At 48.1% G+C, this 26,151-nt stretch overlaps 1 protein-coding gene across 1 annotated transcript in view; it reads left to right on the forward strand.

The window, feature by feature from the left end:
• Positions 1 to 5,556: 5,556 nt before the first annotated feature.
• The window catches only part of LOC119961901 (neurabin-1-like), a 182,302-nt gene continuing 161,707 nt past the window's right edge, over positions 5,557 to 26,151 (forward strand). Inside the window, 2 exon segments of the mRNA XM_038789410.1 lie at positions 5,557 to 5,682; positions 6,049 to 7,800. Of these exon segments, the coding sequence (XP_038645338.1) occupies positions 6,256 to 7,800 (1,545 nt within the window). The 5' untranslated portion in view covers positions 5,557 to 5,682; positions 6,049 to 6,255.

A 26,151-nucleotide genomic window follows, 5' to 3' on the forward strand; every position in this document is an offset into this window, starting at 1 on the left:
AGGCTCAGCCTGATTCAATTCAAGGTCGTTCACCGGGCTCACATGACAGTGGCCCAGATGAGCAGATTCTTTGGGGTGGAGGACAGGAGTGCAAAATGTGCGGGAGGACCAACGAACCATGTCCAAATGTTCTGAGCATATCCAAAGCTGAGGGTATTTTGGCAAGGATTTGCCGACGTCATGTCCAAAGTATTAAATACAAGGGTGGCATTGAGTCCAGAGGTGGCAATTTTCGAGGTGTCGCAGGATCCGGGAATCCAGGAGGAGAAACAGGTAGATTTTCTGGCCTTTGCTTGCCTGGTAGCCCGGAGATGGATATTATTAGCATGGAGGGACTCGAAGCCCCCGAAATTGGAGACCTGGCTATCGGACATGGCTAGCTTTCTCTGTCTGGAGAAAATTAGGTTTGCTTCGAGAGGGTCACTGTTAGGGTTCGCTCGGAGGTGGGTGGCAACCGTTTGTCGACTTCTTCGCAGAGAATTAATCATCAGCAGAAGGGGGGGGGGGGGGGGGGGGTTAAGCTAGCGTAGATTAGTTGGTAAAGTAATGGTGGGACCTATGGGAAGGGAGGTGGTATTTGCACTAGGTTAATATTTTCCTTTTTATGTACATTGTTTATCTTGTTGCTGTTACAATGCCAAAGAACTACCTCAATAAAATGTTTATTAAAAAAAAACCTTCCTAGCTCTACCATTAGGTCTAGGTGGGTCCCCAGGATGCACATCTGAGGTGGTGGCAGCCGACTGCTTACCATGTCCCGTGGCATTCAATACTCCTGGCGGACGTCCTTGGGGGATTCTGGGGCCACTCCATGGGACGAGTCCAAGTTGGCACCCAGCGCCCTCTCCTCCCGCTCGGTGCCCATAGGCCCTGGGGTGTGCATCAGAATGAAGGGGCAGCTAGTTCGAACCCTGGCTGCCTCAGAGCCATCTGCTTCTGACAGTCCTGGTGGTTCCCCGATGTCTGCACCAAGTTGTCCTTGCCTGCGGCGATGCTCCTTGGTGACAGGGACATGTTCTTCAGTGACTCGGAAATGCCCACCTGCGACTGGGACAAGCTCCACAGCGCCTCAGCCATTCCCTTCTGAGACTGGGACATGTCCCTCAACAGCTTATTAAGATCAGTCTGGAACTGGGTTACGTCCCCCAGCGAGTCGGGAATTCTGCCGAGAACCTCAGCCATGGCCATCACCAACTGCGCCACGCCTTGCATACCTCCACTAATGGTGCCGTAGCATGCACCAGGTTCTCCACTACGGTCGCCACCCTAGCAGAGTTGGCCTTGGTGCCACGCATTGCTGGCAACATTTCCTGCGCCCATAGCCTCAGGGAGTCCTCCAAGCAGCTATGGACCTGCTGGAGTGTCGCTGACATCTCTGAATGTCGCGGCTGCACTCTAATATCTCCATCAGCTGCAGGTAAGCCTGTACCAGAGGCTCAGCATTAGGCTGGGACCTGGGATCCAGCAGACCTCCGAGTGGTGTCTTGCTTGGTGGCTCTTGCCTCCACCTGATGTACATCAGCTGTGTGGAGCTCACCATATTGTGTCCCAGAAGCCTGACCACTAATTTTTCTCACTGAGGTGCGTATCTCTGCGCTGGTGGAGGGTGGGGATGGCAGCTGTGACGCATCGATCATGTCTTCCTCAGGGCATTGGTGTCAACTTACCCGTGCTGCCCGGTGTAGGTCGTTGACCTTCTTATGACACTGGAGGTCAGTCCTCCTGCCCACACCCGCTGAGCTCACTGCCGCCGCCATCTCATCCCAGGTCGCACTGGCAGCCCTGTGGCTCACCTCCAGGACCCTCGGGGGATCAGGATATCCACCACATTGAGGAGCCTCCCCAGGTCTGCATCCCTGAATCTTGGAGCCGGTTTTCTTGGTGCCATGGTTGTGAGCTGGCTGGGGTGGCTGTGCAAATGCAGCTTAAGTGCTGCTCGACATTTTTACAAATAAATTTAGAGCACCCAATTTTTTTTTCCAATTAAAGGACAATTTAGCGTGGCCAATCCACCTAACCTGCACATCTTTGTGTTGTGGTGTTGAAACCCACGCAGATACGGGGAGAATGTGCAAGCTCTACACGGACGGTGACCCAGGGCCGGGATTTGAACCCGGGTCCTCAGCACTGTAAGCAGCAGTACTAACCACAGTGCCACGTGCCGCACCCTGCTCAACCTTTTTAGCGGAGGGCTGGTGAGTGTGATCCCTTCGAATCGGTTGGTGAGCCATCATTTGCAACGAGTAGCCCGGAGGGCTATGTTAAGTGAACCAATTAACACTGAATAGTGTTGCCGATCTCGCTGGGTCGAGCACCTGGAAGATCGTGGCAATTCCCGCTCACTACCACACTTAAATACCTTTCCGAGAATTGTGCCCTATGTTTCTATACTTGAGTTACATATAGTGTTCCCTGTCTCTGTTACTTCTTCTCATCTATGTCTGTCTTTCAATTACTTATCTAGCTATGATTTGCTTAAATTTCACCCAGTGTTGCATCTCTGTGAATCTCTCAGTCTAGCATCAGTTCAGAAGGGTGACCAAATAAAGGAATTTAAAATAGTTAAGGGATTCAATAGGGTAAATACAAAAAAACATTACTCTGGAGTGGGAAAGTCCAGAAAGACATAATTGTAAAATTGGAGCATGAGCATTCAGGAGTGAAATCAGGCCATGCTTTCTCACACAAGGGGAGCAGAAATCTGGAACTCTCCCCCCCCCCCCCCCCCAAAGGCTGCAGTTGCTGGGTAAATTTAAATTTAAGACTAACAGCAAAGGTTATTATTAGGCAGGGTGCCAAGGGATATGAAACAAAGGTGGAGTTCATAGGAACTCCAATCATGCGTATAGCAGACCTGCATAGCACTGGTGAAAAGCCCATATTTTCTACTCAGAATGTCAGGTTCAAACCTTTCATTCTCAGCATTCTGGATAGCACAATTGCTTCACAGCTCCAGGGTCCCAGGTTCGATTCCGGCTTGGATCACTGTCTGTGCGGAGTCTGCACATCCTCCCCGTGTGTGCGTGGGTTTCCTCCAGCTGCTCCGGTTTCCTCCCACAGTCCAAAGATGTGCAGGTTAGGTGGATTGGCCATGATAAATTGCCCTTAGTGTCCAAAATTGCCCTTAGTGTTGGGTGGGGTTACTGGGTTCTGGGGATAGGGTGGAGGTGTTGACCTTGGGTAGGGTCCTCTTTCCAAGAGCTGGTGCAGACCCGATGGGCTGAATGGCCCCCTTCTGCACTGTAAATTCTATGATTCTATGATGTCAGTTGATTTCCACTTCAACATTCTGCTCTATTGTTGTTATGGCACAGGCTGTGCCCATGCAGTGTGCCTAGTCTCAGACTGCCTACTCTGGAATTGATTTTCAGTCAGCACTGCCTGATTTATATTATCTGGTTGGAATCACGATCTTGCAACCGGGAGAGATCCATTTCCAGCTGAGAAAGTTTGAACGAATGGGAATGTGGGCTTTCTGGTAATTTTATAAAAAAAACTCTGCTAATGTTTTGAAAAGTGCACAAGCCTGTCAGTACATTGTCACTAAACTCCATGCTGTCAAGCCCAAGATAGATATCACAAACTTGGATATTGTCAACTTCTGTGAATTTAAAGCTCTTAGCAGTGACACCAATGTGGCAGTGTACTTGTATCCTATTAATAATCTCTTTAGATATCTTAAGTATTACAATATAACTTTGCATTTTAAGATTAGGAATCGGATACAGACATTAAGACACATTTATTGGGGTTTGTCATGCCAGGCTGTTTTAGGACTCCGCTTCCTCTGATCCCAGAGCAATTATAATTAAAACCAAATCTGTCTATTTATAGTTCTCTCTCCAATGAACAAGACACATAAAATAAGAACTGGGATGACGGGTTTTATATTTGTGAAATTAGTAGTGACCCAGTTAGGATGATTTGCAATTATATTTTGACTATTCTTCACATTTCCGGCAATTGCCATGCTTCATAGCTGATTTTGTGTACATTAAAAAGACTATGTATTTAACAGGCTATAGGGTCAGACTGCCTCAGATCCATATCGTACCCGAAGTGCCTTTTCTCTCCAAAGTTACTCCCTGACCCGCTGAGCGTTTCCAACATGTTCTGCCTTTAAATATCTCGTAGCTTTTACAATTGGGTCAATGCACACAAGGGAGGTGCCATCGAATACCCAATGGCAGATCTATCGAATTAGATCCGTCTCATCCAAATCTCACGGAAATTTTAAGGTATCGGCACAAACTGCACAGATTTCACGCATGATTGACCTCGTTATTCTAATGGCAAAACCTGCTACGATTATTATAATATCAACTTAAACCAGTTATTTCAGCACCTAATGTGTCTGCACGTCAGCGTTTACGGTGAGCAAATAGTTCTTTGAACTATTCAAATGTTATCAACACATCTATGCAAGTAGTCACTTTGCAGTTTAAATCTATCGTGTGGTATGGTTAACCACAAGAGGAAGCACTGTATATCCAAGGGCATTGTTACCAGAGAAATGCGGCATTGAACAACACGCTAGTGCATTCATTTGCCACCCATAGTGCCAAATGCCTATACAGTACATTGCAGCAATGAACATGACAACGCCAAAAGGTGTTACTATAATCATCTTTTTTTTGACTATGCGCTAGTTTAGCTTCCCCCCCCCCCCCCCGGTTCACGCGTATAACACTTTAAAGAATAAAACTGAGATAGTTGTCATCCTTCTTCCTTTAAGCAAGCTCCTTTAAAAATGCCCAAGACTGACAAAAGAAAGCGAAAACATTTTGTTCATCTAATTTCCTCCTATTTGAATACTTTTTAAGAGGAATTTTGACAGTGGGAATCTCAGGGTAATATTTAGTCTACACTAAACCCTTGGGAGTATTTTAGTGTTACTGCTCCTCCCTGTTACACTGTGGAAAACCTGTACAATTCCATTGGTGCTTTTAACAGATTACGTCTCTGGCTCTGAGCACATTATAAGGAAAAGACCGACATGTTGCAAACAAAATTAGAAAAACAAATATGCCTCGCAAATTTATAAGTAAGTTTTAGCTTGGTTGCAAAACAAAAAACATGATAAATGCATACCGAACCTGACTAACTGGGAAAAGTGAAATTACTTTGAATCTAAATTTTCGGGGAAAAATCAAAATACTTGATGGGGTGGGGAGGGAATGCAGCCCTTTAAGGAACTGTTGGCAAAAAAACTTATTCAAGAACAGCCAGACAGTATGAAAAGTGAAGGCGGCGAATCAGTATAGTTCCGTCTTCATAAATTCGTGGGTGGGTGTTTCACTGGTTTGTTATTTCTCGTTAATCTTGGGAAACTGCGGAGCTAATGTGAGTGCCAAGTCTCGGACGCGGAGCTCCGGGAGGTGGAAGGGTCCCTATTGAGTTGCCGAGCTCCGTGTCCCGGGCGCGGAGCTCCGGGAGGTGGAAGGGTCCCTATTGAGTTGCCGAGCTCCGTGTCCCGGGCGCGGAGCTCCGGGAGGGTGGAGCTCCGGGAGGGGCCCCTGTGAGTTGTCGAGCTCTGTGGCGCAGGCGCGTGGCCGAGGCAGGCGCGCGCGGGGGGCCGGGCTCTGCTCGAGAGCGGGGAGGAGGAAGCGGTAATGGCGATGGTCCGGAGTTAGAGAGTAGGTGTCGGAATGGCCTCGGCTGGAAAGTGCAGACTAACTCCCGGTACGGAGACTTGTTGGACGCGTTGTGGGGAATTGGGGGGAGATTAAAGTTTTTTTTTTGCCTCTTGAAAGTTGCTGGAAGAGACTTTTTTGTTTTGCTTATTTTCTGAAGCGGTGACGGGAGTTGGGCTTCTGGACGAGGTAAAGTTTGTGCACAAGCCCGATCCCGGCAGTGGCACCGGGGTGGGGGTGTGATTGGCCGCATTGCTCGGCTCGGCTGGGTTGGGCGGGAGAGAGGGGAGGCGCTGTCTCTTGTCGGGACAGGGCGCCGTTGAGTTTTAGGAATGTCTACACGGAATCGGGCCGCCCTGTCCTGAACTTCCCAGCCTTCAGTTGCTAATCCTTCCCGAATTTTCCCTTTCTGCAGATGGAGAGCTTCGAGTCCCTGAAGTAACCGCCGAGGCTGCAGCCGACGGAGCGGCTTCTCGTGCCCAAGTCGTCTCTTAAACCGTTGTGGCGTTTGTGTGTCTGTGGGGGGCGAAGGAGCCGATGGTAACCTCCGGGGGGGACGGGCAGACAAACTTTGCCAACAATTTCCATCATATCGCTGTCGCCCAAGAACATTTGATCTAACATGATGAAAGCCGAAGGTAAAGGTGAGAGGACGTTCCGGAGCGCCTCGCCCCACCGGAATGCATACAAGGCGGATTTTCAGGCTTTGAGGTGTACTTTTGATGGAAGCAAACAGGAAAACATTTCTAAAATGGGTGCCCAAAAAACGAACCGAGAAACTGGCCACAGGGAAGAGATGAGAGGAAGGCATTTCGGCAATCGTGTGCATACAATAAAAAATATGTTGCTACAAATGGGAAGCACACCAGATGAAATTAATGAAACTAACAAGTCTGATTTGAATCCGGGTTGTCCACCAAAGCAATCGAGTGGAGTTGCCTATAATAATGCTCATAAGTCATATCAAAAAACACCCAGTGCAGATAAAACGAATAATGAAGATGTGGATTTGGACAAAACGAGCATGGCTGAAAAATTCTCAGAAACAAGAAAACTTTTTGAGCGTCAAATTGAGGAAAAGGTGTTGGATAAAGACCCTCATAAAAACGAGATCAAAGTTTCAGCAAGTAGTGTTTCATCCGAGAGTCGAAGGAGCGGCTCATCGTCTTCAGAAAGTGGAGCAAGAAAAGTTAAGAGCGACTCCAGTACCTCTGCTCTGTCTAACAGCGATTTGAGAGATCGGAGTAATCTGAAAGCCGCCGGCGATTTAAAGCACCAACCTCGCTCGTCTCTAAATGCTGGCCCAATTTCTAGACGATTAGAAAGCTTTCTAGCGGATAGTGACAGTGATGAAACAAACAAAGACAACACAACAAAGACCCCTGCAACTGAGTATCGGATTTCTGGAGAGCACCAAATGCCGCCCAGTACTGCATTTATTAGTAAGAGTACGTCCCCTGCAGGAGATGATGAGAATCCATCTTCGATTTCAGTAAATACACCACAACAAGGTGAAGATCAGAAAGAGGCAGAAATACAGATCTGTAGCAACAATTTTAGGTCACCTGAAAGTTCTCTTGGTTTCTCTGAACCATCTTGTCACAAGACGGTTCCTGCAAGCAGCAGTGCATCCAACAGTGAACTAGACAGCCATGTTCCAGATGAAGGTGCAAACAAGCTAGGAGTAGTTCGGGCAGAGTTGGTGGAAGTTCAGAATGAATCTTCAGAGAGTGAAAATGAATTGGATGATGTTTTTGTTGAGAGGGAAGAGAAGTCTCGGAGCATTAGCCATGAGGCTGTGCAGACTCAAGAAAAATTCAACAGCAAAGAAGATGATGATCAGACATTTGAAGAAATGATGAACAAATCCGATGACAGTATAGAAGAGGAGGAATATGAGGATGTTGAGAACATTGAAGAGGAAGATGGAGTTAGTGGAATGTTATTTTTGGGCTCAGCGGTTTGTGGGATAGAGAATGCTGCATTTGTAGATGACAAAGACATTGAGGAATCTTTTCAAGAAGAAAATGAAAGCACGTTTGATGATGAATACTTGATTGAAGAGATTAACTATACCCTTGATGACGATTATGAGGAAATATCTGGACTTTCTGATGAAGAACAGAATTTATGCAGAAAGGTTCATTTCTCGACGGCTCCAATCAAGGTAGGTGTCTTGATTTTCTTCAGTTAAAAATATGGAAAGAGGAGGAGAACCTGAATAATATTTGGAAGGGTAAACAACCCTCTTTTCCTTAATTCCCGAATCACTGACTAGAAAGAGATTAGATTGGCAAAAAATATCCTCTCCCCTAACTTCAATTTAAATTGAAAACTTGTTTCTGCAAGAAATGACTCGAGAGCTTAACAAAAGTGTATATAAATATTCTGGTGTATAGATAAAAGAAATAGAGAACAAGAACAAAGAAAATTACAGCACAGGAACAGGCCCTTTGGCCCTCCCAGCCTGCACCGATCCAGATCCTTTATCTAAACCTGTCGCCTATTTTCCCAAGGTCTACTTCTCTTTGTTCCCCACCCGTTCATATATCTGTCCAGATGCATCTTAAATGATGCTATCGTACCCGCCTCTACCACCTCCGCTGGCAAAGCATTCCAGGCACCCACCACCCTCTGCGTAAAAAACTTTCCACGCACATCTCCCTTAACCTTTTCCCCTCTCACCTTGAAATCGTGACCCCTTGTAATTGACACCCCCACTCTTGGAAAAAGCTTGTTGCTATCCACCCTGTCCATACCTCTCATAATTTTGTACACCTCAATCAACCTCCGCCTTTCCAATGAAAACAATCCTAATCTACTCAACCTTTCTTCATAGCTAGCACCCTCCATACCAGGCAACATCCTGGTGAACCTCCTCTGCACCCTCTCTAAAGCATCCACATCCTTCTGGTAATGTGGCGACCAGAACTGCACGCAGTATTCCAAATGTGGCCTAACCAAAGTCCGATACAACTGTAACATGACCTGCCGACTCTTGTACTCAATACCCCGTCCGATGAAGGCAAGCATGCTGTATGCCTTCTTGACCACTTTTATTGACCTGCATTGCCACCTTCAGGGTACAATGGACCTGAACTCCCAGATCTCTCTACATCAATTTTCCCTAGGACTCTTCCATTGACCATATAGTCTGCTCTTGAGTTAGATCTTCCAAAATGCATCACCTCGCATTTGCCTGGATTGAACTCCATCTGCCATTTCTCTGCCCAACTCTCCAATCTATCCATATTTTGCTGTATTCTCTGACAGTCCGCCTCGCTATCTGCAACTCCACCAATCTTAGTATCATCTGCAAACTTGCTCATCAGATCACTTATACCGTCCTCCAGATCATTTATGTATGTCACAAACAACAGTGGTCCGAGCACGGATCCCTGTGGAACACCACTAGTCACCTTTCTCCATTTTGAGACACTCCCTTCCGCCACTACTCTGTCTCCTGTTGCCCAGCCAGTTCTTTATCCATCTAGCTAGTACACCCTGAACCCCATACGACTTCACTTTTTCCATCAACCTGCCATGGGAAACTTCATCAAATGCTTTACTGAGGTCTACCTTTGGTGCCAGATCTGACATGTTGTTGCATGATTTGCATGATCTCTTTACATGATTCAGAGAGCAACCTGAACTTCACTAGGCGCCACATTCCGGCGCCTCTTCGGGGAGGCTGGTACAGGAATTGAACCGTGCTGCTGGCCTGCCTTGGTCTGCTTTCAAATCCAGCGATTTTGCCCTGTGCTAAACAGCCCCGACACTAGACTGAGGGTTGCTGTTTAAATTGGCAGGGACCAGCTTCCTGTATTTGGGGGTACTGGTGGTGGGAGAGTGGGGACGGCTACGGAAGCTGAATTATTCCAGGTTGGTGGGAGGGTCAAGGCACACCTGCAGAGGTGGGACAGCCTCCCGCTTTTGCTAGCGGATCAAGTTCAGTCAGGTGGAATGAATATATTGCCTAGATTCCTATTTGTGTTCCAATGCCTCCCGATATTTCTGCCCGAATCATTTTTTCAAGAGGTAGACCGACTTATTACCAGATTTTTCTGAGCGGGCAAGGTCCCGAGGATTTGAAGGGGGTTGCTTCAAAGGGAGAGACAGGCAGGGGGCTTCGAACTGCCAAATTTGTTGCATTACTCTTGAGCGGCTAATGCAGAGAAAATATTGGGGTGGTACAGGAACCTGGGGGGAACCCTCTGGATAGGGATTGAATCGGAGTCTGTTAGGGAGACGAACTTGGGAGCATTGGTAAGGGTGACATCGGCCTTTCTGGTGGTTCAGCTGCCCACCTTGTTGGGCTCCTTATCGATGCAGGTAGTATGTCCGGGATGTACCAGCTTGTAGCGGGGGGAAGAATTGGGTTCGGTTGAGGGGATGAAGGCAAAACGGATGGAGGAGTTGGGACTGATACTAGAGGAAGGGGTATGGTGTGAGGTGTTGAGGGTGAATGCGACATCATCTTGCGTGAGGCTGAGCCTCATTCAGCAAAAGATAGTTTTCCGAGCTCACCTCACTAAAACGAAAATGAGCTGCTTTTTTTTTGAAGGGATGGAAGATGGGTGCGAGTGTTGTTCAAGGGGGCCCACACATCACACATACAAGTTCTGGTAGTGTCCCAAGCTGGTGGAGTTTTGGGGGTCCTTTTTGTGATTTCAGCGATCCTGAATGGATGTTGGAGCCCTGCCACTGGTGGCAATGTTTGGGATCTCTGATGTGCCGGAATTGTGGACGGGAGCAGGAGCGGATGTCCTGACCGTTGCTTCGTTGGCGTATCTTATTGGGCTGGATTATGGCGGCACTGCCAAAGGCTTCGACATGGCTCGCTGATTTGATGGAGTTTGTGCACCTCGAAGGTCAAATACACCTTGAGAGGGTCGATTGAGGTGTTTTATCGAAGATGGTGACTGCTCATAGTGTATTTCGAAGAATTGGTCACTGCTAGAGTTTAAGGGGGGAGGAGTGGTTTACATACAGCGGTGCTAGCCGGGGGGGGGGGGGGGGAGGGGGGGGAGTGGAGTGGAGTGGAGTGGAGTGGAGTGGAGTGGAGTGGAGTGGAGTGGAGTGGAGAGTGTTTGTTGATGGAATCCTGTTCAAGAATGTTTGTTATGGTTCACAAAAAGGTGGTTGCTGTTTTACATCCCAATAATTACCTCTATTAGCCACTTCACAGGCAGCTTGTCATGAAAGGTAATGGTTTATATCTTGATGTGTAAAGCATCACCTGGTATGGCTCAGGAAGCCTCACCCTTGCTGTCGATGAATACCTGGGTCAAAAAGATGCAGGATATTCTTGTTTCTGTTTTCTTGGCTGGTAGAACTTTCCATTTCTTCTAGGCTTTTTTGATGTCCCACGTAGAAGTCGGCTTCCAGAGGCCCTGGCCATTGGCGACGGGCTTCTAGTTGCGCCGACATCTGCCAACTACATATCTCACTTACAGGTGTCCTTGTAGTGGAGGAATGGACATCTGCCAGTCGTGATCGAGTGGCCAGTTCACTGTACAGATGGTCTTTGGATGTACGGCTAATTCATTGGATGAAAATGACCAAGCCACCCAAAACGTTGGTATATGCTGACAGAATTAGTGTACTCAAGAACCTCTCAGCTAGTAACCTTTTTTACTAAGAGATGCCGAAGATATGTTTGAGACAGTGAAGATGGAAACTATTTAGTCTTTTTTTCCTATTTAGCACAGGATGTTCAGTTCTGACGACTGTGGAGGAGCGCACTGAAGTGCACAAGCTAGAAAACTCTCATTTTCTTGTTTTCCATCAGATTTCTGTTGTTCCATACTATTTACTCAACTTGGACATACACATTGCAAATTGAGTAAATAGTATGTTAATTTCAAGTGACATTTTTGTTAATTGTGAAGCCTAGATATGTGAAGCTATCGGCAGCCTCCAGTGTCACATCAATACTGATGGCAATTGTCCTGATCCATGACATTTGTCTTCCCGATGCTAATCGTCAAACCAAATTGTTTACAGGCATGAGTGAGTCTTCATTTTCTACTGAAGATGCTCCTTGGAATCGGACACAGGCATAGAGCAGTTCTCTCTGACAGCAGATGTCCTATGCTATCATTTTATGTGCACAAGTTGTTTCCTTGCATAGCAGGAACGCAGAATGCTGTTTATCTTGTCTGCCTCGGATTCAAGACAGAACTCTACCATGTCTCTTGGTCAAATGCTCACCATTTTGCTTGTGGTTGATGTGATTTTGAAACAGTTCAACCACCAGGATTGTATATGGCTTCCTACATTCAAATTCCTAGTGAGTTTTGATAAGATGTGAATTTTGTAGATCAGTTTTGAGATTTGTCAACCAAACTGTCATTATTTCTGTGAAACCTTTTTTCAGCAATCGGTTTTTAATCAACTGGTTGTGAACTGATATCTAAGATGGCTGTTGGCAACATATTTTCTGATCAAACGTTAATCTAATTATTAATTTTAAAACTAGTTTACTTATCACAAAAATCTGGCTACTATGAAAGTGCCAAAAGACAGACTAAAATCCAGTTATGACCATCGCACGTGTTTTTCCTTCAGCTCAAATTCTCAGAGAAATAAAAATCTGAGAATCATAGAATCACAGTGCGGAAGGATACTCTAAATTTATGGAAAAAATGACATTTTGTTTCCAAATTAAGGGGCAATTTAGTGTGGCCAATTCATCTACCCTGCACATCTTTGGGTTGTGGGGGTGAGACCCACGCAGACACTGGGAGAATGTGCAAACTCCAGTGACACTGACGGTGACCCAGGGCCGGGATCAAACCTGGGTCCTCAGTGCCGTTGGCAGCAGTGCTAACCAATGCGCTATCATGCTGCCCTACACATTGCAAAGTTAAATAATTAAACCTATCAATAGCATTGACTTTTGTGTCATCATACAATGAGTTCACAATGTAAGTCTCAACCCCTTCCATAAACCTGGGCTTGGAATTGACATTATTGCCAAAGCTCTGACTGCTATAGTCTAAACGTGGGTATGTCAGTGGAATTTAGTTAAGCTCCCCTTGTTGGAAGGTTTCTTTTTAGACTTCAGCACTTTTTGGTTTGTTGCGTTTTAGAATTGAAAGAAAGGCTGATGGGCTAATTTAAATAATAGTGAGATATAGTTTAAGAAGTTTAATTTTTTAAATAAGATTGTGTGATAGAAAGAGGTGCCATCTCGCATTTGATTGTCAATTGAATTGATTATGTTCAAATTATTTACTTTTCAAGGAAAAGCCAAAATGTGTCTTCATTTATTATAGTTAGTATTTTTGAAAATAATTTGTTTTTTTCCTTGTTCTTGGGGTCTAAGTGTTGCTGGCAAGGTCAGCCTTTATCATCCATGCCTAATTGGCCATAGCTGCCGGAGTCCACCCGGAGTGCTATTAGGAAAGGACTCTGGCACTTTGACTCAGCGATAGTGATGCGATGATGTAATGTTTCAGAGGAAAACTTGCACGTGATGTTGTTCCCAAGCATCCACTGCCCCATTCCCTTCTAAGTGGTAGACATCACATGTTTAGATGGGCTGTCGAAGGAACCTTGATAAGTTGCTACACTGCATCTTGTAGATACAAACTGGGTGATGAATTTGAATAGGCTTCCAAAAACTTTTTAACAAACCTTCCTTTACTTCAGAAAGGATTTATGCTTAGTGACATACATGGGCTGCACCTTTCTGAAAATATGGAATCTTGAGCCGGCACAGTGGCACACTGCTGCCTCACGGCGCTGAGGATCCGGGTTCATTCCTGGCCCTGGGTCACTGTCCATGTGGAGTTTGCACATTCTCCCCGTGTCTGCGTGGGTCTCATCCCCACAACCCAAAGATGTACAGGGTAGGTGAATCGGCCACGCTAAATTGCCCCTTGATTGGAAAAAGAATAATTGGGTACTCTAAATTTATTTAAAAAAAGAAAATATGGAATCTTAATGTGCATGCAGTTTTTAAAAAGGAATTTAGAGTATCAAATTCTTTTTTCCAATTAAGGGGCAACTTAGCATGGCCAGTTCACCTCCAATCACATTTTTTTGGATTGTGAGGGTGAGATCCATGTAGACATGGGGAGAATGTGCAAACTCTCATGGACAGTGACCCAGGGCAGTGATTTAACCCTCGGCACCGTGAGGCAGCAGTGCTGACCACTGCACCACCGTGCTGCCCCATGTGCACGCAGTTTTAATGTGCAAATAAGCAGCAAATTTGCGGAATTAAGAAATACGGCTTGAGTTGCTAATCTCCAGATGTTGCTGGCTGATTTGAGCCACTTTGTTTGCTTCACACAAATGACATTTTGCCCTTATCTCAGCAAGTTCTTAAAAACAGCAGGGAAGCTCGCACATTAATTGCCCATTAAATGTGCCACAGAAATATAAGTCTGGCAATTAGAGCACAGAGCTGTTAATGATAGGGTGGCACAGTGGTTAGCTCTGCCTCAGAGCGCCAGGCACCCAGGTTTGATTCCGACCTCTGGTGTCTGCCTATGTGAAGTTTGCATGTTCTCCCTGTGTCTGCGTGGGCTTTCTCCGGTTTCCTCCCACATTCCATAGATGTGCAGGTTTGGTGGATTGGCTATTCTAAATTGCCTCTTCGTGTCCAAACAGTTATGTGGGGTTACTGGTTAGGGTGCAGGCATGGGTAGGGTACAGGATTGGTGCAGACTCGATGTGTGAAATGGGCTCTTTTTGCACTACTGATTATATGATAGCTAATTTGTTTTTCGGACAGAATTTAAACAATCTAAATGTTTCAGTCTCATCCTGCATGTTATTATTGGAGCCCGAAGGCTGGGGGCGGGGGGGATTGGTTTTTGGACGGGTTGCAGTTTCCCAAGTTAAGGAGGGGCTGGTTCAGGGACTGGGGGCTCCAATCGGGCTGAGGGAGGTGATGGAGAGTATGGGGTGATGCAGGCAGGGAAGGCCCCGGGGCCGGATGGGTTCCTGGTGCAGTTTTATAAAAAGTTTGGGGGGAACCTGGGGCTACTGCTGGTTAGGCAGTGAGGCACGATGGCACAGTGGTTAGTTAGCACTGCTGCCTCACAGCTCCTGGGTTCAATTCACTGCATCAGATGACTGCCTGTTTGGAGTTTGCACTTTCTCCCCATGTCTGCATGGGTTTCCTCCCACAACCCACAGATGTGCAGCTTCGGTAGATTGGCCATGCTAATTTGCCCCTTAGTGTCCAAAACAGTTGGGTGGGGTTATGCAGATAGGTTGGAGGTGTGGGCTTAAATATGGTGTTCTTTCCAAGGGCTGGTGCAGACTCGATGTGTCAAATGGCCTACTTCTGCACTGTAAATTCTGCGATTCTGTGAGGGTGTATAATGAAGTAAGGGAAAGGGGGATCTCCCCGCTACATTGTCGCAGGCTTCCATCTCCCTGATATTAAAGGATGGATAAAATCTGGAGCAGTGTACCGCCCGGTATCACTACTGAACCTAGACGGCAAGCTGTTGGCGAAGGTGTTGGCCTTGTGAATCGAGGACTGCAACCAGGGGCTGATGGGCGAAGATCAGGTGGGTTTTGTGAAGGGGCGGTGGTTGTCAGCGTATGTGAGGAGATGGCTTAATGTAATCATGCTGCCTTTGGGGGTGGGGGGGCAAGGGTTGGAGGTAGTGGAAGCGGGGAAGGCGTTTGATCAGGTGGAGTGGGAATGTCTGCTGGAGGTGTTTTGGCGGTCCGGACAGGAGTGTGTGGATTTGGTCTGGTTGCTTTAAAAGGCACCGTTCGCGAGCTTGCGGACAAACCGAGTGAGTTTGGGGTACTTAGGGCAGCATCGTGAGACGATGGAGAGATGCCCGCTTTTTCTGTTGCTCTTGGCTTTGGCGATAGAGCCGCTGGCAAGGGCACTTGGGGCAATGAGGGACTGGAGAGGGATTGAGTGGGGGGATGGGGGGGGGGGGGGGGAGAGGAGAGGTGTTGAGCACAGGGTCACATTGCGGATGATCTGTTGCTGTGTATTTTAGACCCCTTGAGCAGTATCAGAGGCATCATGGGGATCTTACATTTGGCCGGTTTGCGGGATACAAGTTAAATATGGGGAAGAGTGAGAGGGTAGGAAAGGAATTTAGGGGAGTTGCCGTTTAGGGTGGTGAGGCGAGTTTTCGATACTTGGGTATCCAGGTGATGTGGTGCTGGGCACAGCTGCACAAGTTGAACCCGACTCGACTGGTGGAGCAGATGAAAGCAGATCTCAAGAGGTGGGATGTGCTATAGTTGGCAGGGTGGGTGCAGACAGTAAAAATGACCATGCTGCCAAGGTTTCTGCTTGTTTTCAGAACCTCCCAAGCTTCGTCCCCAAGTCGTTCTAAAGAAGGTCAATAATTAAGAAGATTAATTATTAGGGGCTGGAGGGTGCCTTGGGTGTGGATGCCGATCTGCGACAACCATAGGTTTGCGTGGGAGGTGGCTGGATGTGATGTTTCGGGGTGTTAGCAGGCAGGGATTGAGCAATTTGGCAATCTGTTTGTAGGGGGCAAAGTTGGAAGACCTGGAGGAAGATTACGAGTTGCACAAGGGGATCGGCTTTAGGTACCTGCAGGTCTGAGACTTAAAAAAGAGAGGTGCCGTCATTTCCTGGGCTGCCGCCCATGTGGTTGCAAGACAAGGTGCTGTCGAGGATGAAATAGGGGAGGAGAAGGTGTCCAATGTCTTTTTAAAAATAAATTTAAAATACCCAATTCATTTTTTTTCCAATTAAGGGGCAGTTTAGTGTGGCCAAACCATCTACACTGCCGATCTTTTTGGGTTGTGGGGGTGAGACCCACGCAGACACGCAGAATGTGCATATTCCACACGGACAATGACCTGCGGCCGGGATCGGACCCAGGTCCTCGGTGCCGTGAGGCAGCAGTACTAACCACTGCACCACCGTGCCACCCAGCTGTCCGATGCTAATAAGGAGTTGATGGATTGGGAGGGAGCCCTGATGGGTGATGTAAAGTGTAATTGGGAGGAGGAACTGGAATGGGAGACGTGGGCAGAGGCTCTGGGGAGGGTGAATGCATCCTTGTCATGTGCGAGGCTAAACCTCATCCAGTTTAAAGTAATACATAGTGCGCATATGATGATGGTAAGGATAAGTAGGTTCCTTGAGAGGGTAGAGGATAGGTCTGGGCGGTGCACTAATCATGTCCATATGTTCTGGGTGTGTCGAAGATTGAGGCAGTTCTGACAGGGGTTCTTGGACGTGATGTCCGAGGTGCTGGGTGTGGAGGTGGACCCGCGTCCAGAGCTGGTGATATTTGGGGTTTATCTTGAGGGGGGGTTGGTGAATGGGTTCACCTGGAGGTGGAAGACGGTTATTGATTTCTTTAAGGAGGTTGGGGGAAGTGGAGGCTAAAAGGCTAAAGGGGTCAAAATGGAGAAGGCTGGATGTGAAAAGGGGCTGGTAATAGGAGAGCTGTAGGTGTTGGTTGCTTATAAAGTTGTTTGGTTGTTCTGCTTTTGTGTTTCTTTATATGAACAAACATTAAAAAAAAGGAATTATTGAATACTTTTAAAATATCATTGTTAATTTTTAGTAGTTTTCTGTTTTGTCTCATGTCTCTATTTTAATCCAATTGTTTAATTCTTTATTTCATTTTCTGTACCTGATTTGGCTCTAGTTCACCTTCCTCTGTGTTCTGCTCTTTCTCCATTCTTTAATTTCATTTGTTAAGGAGATACACTGCTGCTGTTGTTCACTTATGCTTCCAGACGCCCTGTTGCCCTTACTGCACCATAACAGCTCACATTTCCAGAAAATTGTGGCACAAAACATTTTTGAGCTGAAGGGTGAGGGAAAAGGGACTCAGCCAAAAGTGCACTCTTTCCAGCAAGATCTTGTCAAATCTTTTCTCTCCTCTCAATGAGTTCCATATTGAAAATGTCTGGAAAACAGGCTTTGAGTAACTTCAAGTAAACAGAAAATGCTTGAAATGCTCACTCATTAAATTTGCTGGCATCTTGAGTTAACATTTCAGATGATCTTTTGTCACCTGTAAAATGGGACATAAGATGGGGTAATTTCTCAGTTACACCACCACTCCCCAAACTGAGTTACCTTGTATAAAAGCAAAAGTAAGTATGTTGCCATAATCCCAGATGGTGATGGGCTGCTTTCCCCTTTGAGGCGGATGTTATATTCTTGTCGGATGGCCTGATTTATGTTACAAGAACACTTGTAGCTAAAACTATAAACAAATTATGAACGTTAACTGTGGGTCAACTATATACAAAACAACAGATGAATAACAATATTAACATGCACAAGCAACCTCTCTCTAGCTCTCCAGACAGTCTGAGGTCACCTGACTGTAACATTCACTTGTATACTTCTTAGACTAATGAGTGGTCAGTCGGTGAATTACAACACAACCATGATATCACTACAACGGAGAGCTGACTGGTAGTGATTTAACCTGAGGATCACCACACCTCGGGCGAGGTTGAGAAGGCGGGGGCCTTTATAATTAACTTTAGCCGGGACGGGCACAGTTGGCTTGCTGCGCATCACAAACCAGCTGTCCAGCCAACTGAAATTAAACTGGCCCATGTAATATTGTACAATAAAATTGCTGCCTATTAGAAGCAGCTTAAAAGAATATGACTTCGGGGAGGAAACCCACGCAAACACGGGGAGAATGTGCAGTCTCCACACAGACAGTGACGCAAGCCGGATATCGAACCCGGGTCTCTGGCGCTGTGAAGTAACATTCCTAACCACTGTGCTGCCCACAGGTAGAAGAAATGAATCAAGCTGAGTTTATACTGTGTCTTTAAAATATTTATTAAATGATTTTCTCCCTTGATAGTTGGGGATTCAAAACCAGTGTCAGAAAAATGGCCTTTTCCATGGTTCAAACGTTTTAGTCATCCTCCCATAAATAAAGTGTCTTTCAAAAGAGAGAGGGGGTAGTGATAAGCCATGCACAATTGTCTAGGATCTGTTGAAAAGAGATTGGTTTTTCAAATTTGGTGACTTTCTCTGTTTTTCCCTTGCCCCTCTCATTTGAAAAAAAGCACCCCCCCCCCCCCCCTCCCAAGCTGATGTGCACATTTCATCTCCCACACGCACCGGTAGGCTGCGGCCAAGTCTATTTAGGCCAAGCCCTAAAATTCATACTCTTGCACATGCTTGATGTTTTAAGTTGATGCCCTCTCCGTTTTTCAGCCATGACTTGCCATGTGTACATTAGTAGTCAGCCTTAATTTTTCATCGCACAACTGCGTGAAATGAGTGCACCACCAAAACAAATGAAATATGAAGTTGGGTTCAAGCTAAAAGTCATAACGTTTGCTGACATGCCAAATAACTCTCCTGAAATTCTGTGTTGGTGAGAAACTGGTGCAAGAATGCAAGAAGAAGCAATCTACCCAAAAGATGCCAAAGTCCCAGTGCTCCATGAGGGCATAGATCATATACCACTGGCCTTATCTTGAGAAGCATGTATTGAAATGAGTCCTCAAAAAATAATCAGAATGGTTACATTATCACCAAATTGCAATGCATATATATGCACTTGAGTGAACCAAATCAAACCCCGAGTCCAGCAACAAATTTGGAGTAATAGCAAGTTGGGATAGCCGCTTTATGGAACAAAAATGCCTAGTATTTGGTGGAATTCCAAAACTCTTTGCCAAAATTACCAGTTTCCAACGATTCATCATCAGATGTGAACAAAAAGACTGGTACCCATTATGCCGCATCAGTAACATGGATGAATAGTCATGAAATTTGATACGTCTAGCAATCAAACTGGAGTGGAAAGGGCCAAAAACACTTGTGAAGACCACAGGACATGAGAAAACAAGATTCACAGTGGTATTACCTTGCAAAGCTGATGGAGTGAAATTAAATCATATGGTAATTTTCGAATGTAATAGCTGTGCTAAAATCAAGTTCCCTTGTGTTTTTGTGCATGACAAAAATTGGATGGACAAAGCTGGAGTGAAGTAATGGATTGATAATGTGAGGAATAGACATCCCAGTGGCCAATGCAAAAATTGTGGCTTATTACTGTGAGATATGTTCAGATCCCATATAGCCAGTGAGATCAAAAGTTGCCTGTGAAGAAATAACAGCTCAATTACAGTTATACCAGGACTGTGAGTGGTTCTATCTTTGGCTATGTGCCCCAACTAGCCATTTAAGATTAAATTGGGGCTGAATGGAATGGATAGTTGATGGTGAAAAACCCCTTAACAAAGATGGGAATATGTGCGCTGGCCAGCTTAATATTTTGTTTAGTTTCGTCATCAAACCGTGAATGCTATTCATGCACAAAGTGTCATCGACTCATTCAAGAAATTGTGACTATTCCATTCAATGATGGAGAGAAAGATGATTTGTTGAGGATGGAATGATTATGAAACTGAAAGTGCCATATCTGAACGAGAGCAGAATCCTTATGGTGATGCCATAGCCAAAGTGACTGAGAATTAATTTGATTAACTCATTGCATTGGATGCTTAGGATAATGAATTTGACAGGCATTAAAATGTTTAATTATTGTTAAAGGTATCTTCATAGAATTGATTCATTGAGTAATTGATTTAATATAAATTACTGGTGGTTTCATTTCAAAATTGTGACCACCCACATGGTTCACATTTGGCGACACTGGTTCATATTTGTTAATCGATACCCATTTTGGTAAGGATTTTTGGGATCTTCAAAGGTTGGTTAGCAAGTTGCAATACCAATTGTGGTGTCCTGCGGAATTAGTTTTGTCTCCTATTCTAACACATGTTACTGAGGCCTTGGGAAATTTGAATTGTTACAGATGGTTCAAATTAGTTTTTTCTTTGCTTCACAAATTGCTATGTGATGTTGAATCTTTTCCATTCACATCATGGCAGGATTGTTAAAAGTCAGTTGCTTCGGCAGTGAAGCATGCTTGAAAGGCTTGCTGTTAAACTTGGGTATGGTCAGTTAACAAATTTGCAGGATTGTTGAAAGTCAGTTGCGCAATAAAATCAAATCTGTATCTGCAGGCAAAAAAAAGGTACAGGAATAGCACCTGTTCTTTGAGACATTTAATGGGCCAAATGGTTTTTATGCATCTTAGGATACATCAGTTTTTAGCATATAATAGGGGTAAAGAAACAAGAAAGGAATTGAATCAAATCGCGATGCTATAGCACACAGACATTTGACCCATCATGCCTGTGCTTGCCCTTTGAAAGAGCTATCCAGTTGACTTCCGGTGTGCATCATGAAGTGAGTGAGCACACACGAGGCAGCTCCTGCCTCAGGTTGCAGAAAAGAGCTCTTTTTTGGGCAGCACGGGTTGGAATTTCGATGAAAAGGCGTGGGTGAATGTTCAAGGAGTATTTTCCCCCAGGAATAGGATGTTTCTTGGTTATCAGACCCTCAGAAACAGTGCAAGATTTGTCTGAGCAGCAGCAAACGAAAGCCTCTGCAAGCATGCTAGCGGGGCAAGGGCCAGCTTATAGGTCTCAAGCTGACCTGAGGGCCTTTATGAAAGCTGAATGCTAGCGCCAGGGGGAAGAACTGTGAAAAGATCTCACCAAGGCCATTGAAGAAGCGGAGACGGACTTCCGGTAGCGGTGATGCGGAGCTAAGCCGCACGTTCAGTGGCTCCCACTATTTTCGGACTTTGGGGCTCTTTTAAGGGCTCGTAGTGGTGCTGTTTGGGCTTTTCCTCGTGTGGGAACACTCCGTCTCAGATTCTCCACCGGTGGATGGCCTGGACTAGGAGTGGAGCAGTCAGAAAACCGGCTTTGCAGGTGCGGCTAAGCCGCACCGCAGCTCCCGCTACTTAAGGACTTTTGGGCCGATTTGAGGGCCCGAAACAGCGCTGTCTCGACGAATCCCGGTGGGGGAAGGTGTCTAGAGGAGCATTCCCCATAATTTATGGTGCTCACCCGGAGTGGGGCAAAGGAAAAGGCTGCAGCAGCTCCACAAGAAAAGCGGGGGAAGAAGGACAAAATGGCGGCCGGCGGAACACCTGAGGACTGGTGGAAGTGGGCGCAGGAGCAGCAAGCTGCTCTTCTGCGCTGTTTTGCGGAGCTGAAGGCTGAGTTGCTGGACTCACTGAATGCGACTACCAACAAGCTGCTTGGAGCTCAGGCGGCCCAGGAGGTGTCTATCCGGGAGTTGCAGCAGCAGGCCGCTGAGCGGGAGGAGGAGGCCGTGGTCCTCGTGGGGAAAGTGGGGTTGCACGAGGCACTTCACAAAAAGTGGCAAGACCGCTTGGAGGAGCTGGACGTTCGCACGAGGCGAAAGAATTTGAGGATCCTGGGCCTGGCGGAGGGGCTGGTGGGGGCGGATCTCCCGTGGTACGTGACCACGATGTTGAGCTCGTTGATGGGAGCGGGGTCCTTCCATTTGCCCCTGGAGCTTGAGGGAGCTCACAGAATGCTGGCCAGGAGGCCTAAGGCAAATGAACCCCTGCGGGCGGTGCTGGTGCGGTTCCATCGATTTAGTGACCGGGAGTGTGTGCTGCGTTGGGCCAAGAAAGAGAGGAGCAGCAAGTGGGAGAATTCGGTAGTACGAATCTACCAGGACTGGAGTGCGGAGGTGGCAAAGCGGAGGGCCGGGTTCAACCGGACGAAGGCGGTGCTGCATGCCAAGCAGGTCAGATTTGGAATGCTGCAGCCTGCGCGTCTGTGGGTGACATATAAGGACCGGCACCACTATTTCGAGTCCCCGGAGGAGGCATGGGCCTTTGTACAGGCGGAGAAACTGGACTCGAACTAGGATCTGGGGACACACTATGGCCGTTGCTGTTTTCGCTGTTGCTGTTCTTCAATTTTGACACGTGTTTTTTTTATGCTGCTTTTCTTTTTGCTCTGTTTCCGGGTGGGTATGGGTGTGGGGTATGTGGGGAACGTTGGGGGTATGAAGCTTTATATGTTCTCTTCTGTACGGTGCCGGGGGTTGGGGTGAAACTGGATTTTGAGGAGCTGCGTCGGAAGGGTGGGGTGTGGCAGTGTGAAAGCGCGGGCTTTCCTCTGGTTGTCCGCGCTGCGGGGCAGGGGGGATGGAGGTGGGGGCGTGGCCTCTACTGGTTTTCTTTCCTGCGCTGAAGCGGTGCCAAAGAGGTGTGGCAAGAGGGGGATGACCCCATGCCGGGAGGAGATGGGTTTTGGCAGGAGCTGCCGGGTCAGCAGAAGTCAGCTGACTCACGGAAGTACCATGGAGGGTGCGTCGCGGCTAGGTGGGGTCCTAGCCTGGGGGGGGTGGGGGGGGATACCGGGTTGCTGCTGGAATGGCCAGGAAGGAGCTGGCGTGGGCCGGGGGGGTAGAGGAGAGGCGTTATCGCCATGGGGAACGGGTCAGGTGGGGCGAGCTGGCCTGGGGCGAGCAGTCGATAAGCTATGGCTAGCCGGCGGGGGAGAGGGGGAGGTTGCTCTCTGATTCGGCTGATTACCTGGAACGTGAGGGGGCTGAATGGGCCGGTTAAGAGAACCAAGGTATTTTCTCATCTGAAGGGGCTGAAGGCGGACGTGGCTATGCTCCAGGAGACCCACTTGAAGGTGGCGGACCAGGTTCGTCTGAGGAAGGGGTGGGTGGGGCAGGTTTTTCACTCAGGATTGGACGCGAAGAACCGGGGGGTGGCGATCCTGGTGGGGAAGAGGGTGGCGTTCGAGGCGGCTGAGGTGGTGTCGGACAAGGAGGGCAGATATATTATGGTGAAGGGTAGGCTGCAGGGAGAGAAGGTGGTGCTGGTTAATGTATATGCCCCGAATTGGGATGATACCGGCTTCATGAGGCGCTTGTTGGGCCGCATTCCGGACCTGGAGGCAGGGGGCCTGATCATGGGGGGAGACTTTAACACAGTGCTGGATCCCCCACTGGACCGGTCCAGTTCAAGGACGGGTAGGAGACCGGCGGCGGCCAGAGTGCTGAGGGGGTTTATGGACCAGATGGGAGGGGTGGATCCCTGGAGGTTTGGGAGGCCGAGAGCGCGGGAGTATTCCTTTTTCTCCCATGTCCATAGGGTCTATTCCAGAATAGATTTTTTCATCCTGAGCAGGGGATTGATCCCGAAGGTGCAGGATGCAGAGTATTCGGCCATAGCGATCTCAGACCATGCTCCGCACTGGGTTGATCTGGAGATGGGGGAGGCGGGGGACCAGTGCCCGCTCTGGCGCCTGGATGTGGGGCTGCTGGCTGACGAGGAGGTGTGTAGGAGGGTCCGGGGAAGAATTGAGGGGTATCTTGATACCAATGATACGGGGGAGGTCCGGGTGGGGATGGTCTGGGAGGCTCTGAAAGCAGTGATCCGGGGAGAGCTGATCTCCATCCGGGCCCATAGGGAAAGGAGGGAGAGGAAGGAGAGGGAGAGACTGGTGGGAGAGCTCCTGGATGTGGACAGGAGATACGCGGAGGCACCGGAGGAGGGGTTGCTGGGGGAACGGCGCAGTTTGCAGGCCAAATTTGACTTGTTGACCACCAGAAAGGCGGAGACACAGTGGAGGAGGTCGCAGGGCACGGTATATGAGTATGGGGAGAAGGCGAGCAGGATGTTGGCGCATCAGCTCCGCAGGTGAGATGCGGCTAGGGAAATTGGTGGAGTGACGAATAGGGGTGGGAATGTAGTGCAGAAGGGGACAGAAGTAAATGGGGTCTTTAGGGACTTCTACGAGGAACTGTACCGGTCAGAACCTCCGATGGGGCGAGGGGGGATGGAGAGCTTCATGAACAGGCTACGGTTCCCAAGGGTTCAAGAGGAGCTGGTAGAGGGGCTGGGGGCGCCGATAGAGTTGGAGGAGCTAGTCAGGGGGATTGGACAAATGCAGTCAGGTAAGGCGCCGGGGCCGGACGGGTTCCCGGTGGAATTTTATAAAAAGTATGCGGATCTGGTGGGCCCCCTGTTGGTGCGAGCTTTCAATGAGGCATGGGAGGGGGGGGGGGAAGGGGGGGGGGGGGGGGGGGGGGCCCTGCCCCCGACGATGTCGCGGGCACTGATCTCTCTGATCCTAAAGCGGGATAAGGACCCCTTGCAGTGTGGATCATACAGGCCTATCTCGCTCCTCAATGTTGATGCTAAGTTGCTGGCGAAGATCCTGGCCACCAGGATAGAGGACTGTGTGCCAGGGATGATACATGAGGATCAGACAGGATTTGTCAAGGGACGGCAGCTCAACACGAATGTGCGGAGACTGCTAAATGTTATTATGATGCCGGCAGTGGAGGGGGAGGCGGAGATAGTGGTGGCGCTGGATGCGGAGAAAGCGTTTGATAGAGTTGAGTGGGGGTACCTGTGGGAGGTGCTGGAGCGGTTCGGATTCGGGGAGGGATTCATCAAATGGGTGAGGCTGCTCTACGCGGCTCCGATGGCGAGTGTAGTTACAAATGGAAGGAGATCGGAGTACTTTAGGCTCTACCGTGGGACCAGGCAGGGGTGCCCCCTGTCCCCCTTGCTCTTTGCACTGGCGATTGAACCTTTGGCTATGGCGTTGAGGGAGTCAGGGAGATGGAGGGGTCTGGTGCGGGGTGGGGAGGAACATCGTGTATCGCTGTATGCGGACGACCTGCTGTTGTATGTGGCGGATCCAGAAGGGGGAATGCCGGGGGTGATGGAGCTGTTAGCGGAATTTGGGGGCTTCTCGGGCTATAAGTTAAATTTAGGCAAGAGTGAGGTATTTGTAGTACACCCGGGTGATCAGGAGGAGGGAATTGGGAGACTCCCATTTAAGAGCGCAGTGAAGAGTTTCAGATACCTGGGGGTGCAGGTGGCCAGGAGTTGGGGGACTGTCCATAAGCTTAATTTTACCAGGCTGGTGGAGCAGATGGAAGAGGAATTTAAAAGGTGGGACATGGTGCCGCTATCGTTGGCGGTTAGAGTGCAGTCCGTCAAAATGGCGGTTCTCCCGAGGTTCTTGTTCCTTTTTCAGTGTTTGCCCATCTTTATCCCTAGGGCCTTTTTTAGAAGGGTTACGAGCAGCATCATGAGCTTTGTTTGGGCGCATGGGACCCCGAGGGTGAAGAAGGGTCTTCTTGGAGCGGGGTAGAGATGGGGGGGGGGGGGCTGGCGTTACCCAATCTCTCGGGGTATTATTAGGCGGCCAATGTGTCGATGGTGCGCAAGTGGGTAATGGAGGGGGAGGGGGCAGCATGGAAACGGATGGAGAGGGCGTCCTGTGGAGATACATGCCTGGGGGCCCTGGTAACGGCGCCGTGGCCGCTCCCTCCTGCGAGGTATACCACGAGTCCGGTGGTGGCGGCTACCCTCAAGATTTGGGGGCAGTGGAGGCGACATAGGGGAGAAGTGGGGGGCTCGATGGAGGCTCCGTTAAAGGGGAACCATAGGTTCGTCCCCGGGAACATTGATGGGGGATTTCAGGGTTGGTACAGAGTGGGCATCAGACAGCTGAGGGACCTGTTTATTGATGGGAGGTTTGCGAGCCTGGGGGAGTTGGAGGAGAAATTTGGGCTCCCCCCGGGGAACATGTTCAGGTATCTGCAGGTAAAGGCATTTGCTAGGCGGCAGGTGGAGGGATTCCCTTCGCTTCCCGCGAGGGGGGTGAGCGACAGAGTGCTTTCGGG

This window comes from Scyliorhinus canicula, chromosome 2 (assembly GCF_902713615.1).
Source record: "Scyliorhinus canicula chromosome 2, sScyCan1.1, whole genome shotgun sequence".
NCBI classification, from domain to species: domain Eukaryota; kingdom Metazoa; phylum Chordata; class Chondrichthyes; order Carcharhiniformes; family Scyliorhinidae; genus Scyliorhinus; species Scyliorhinus canicula.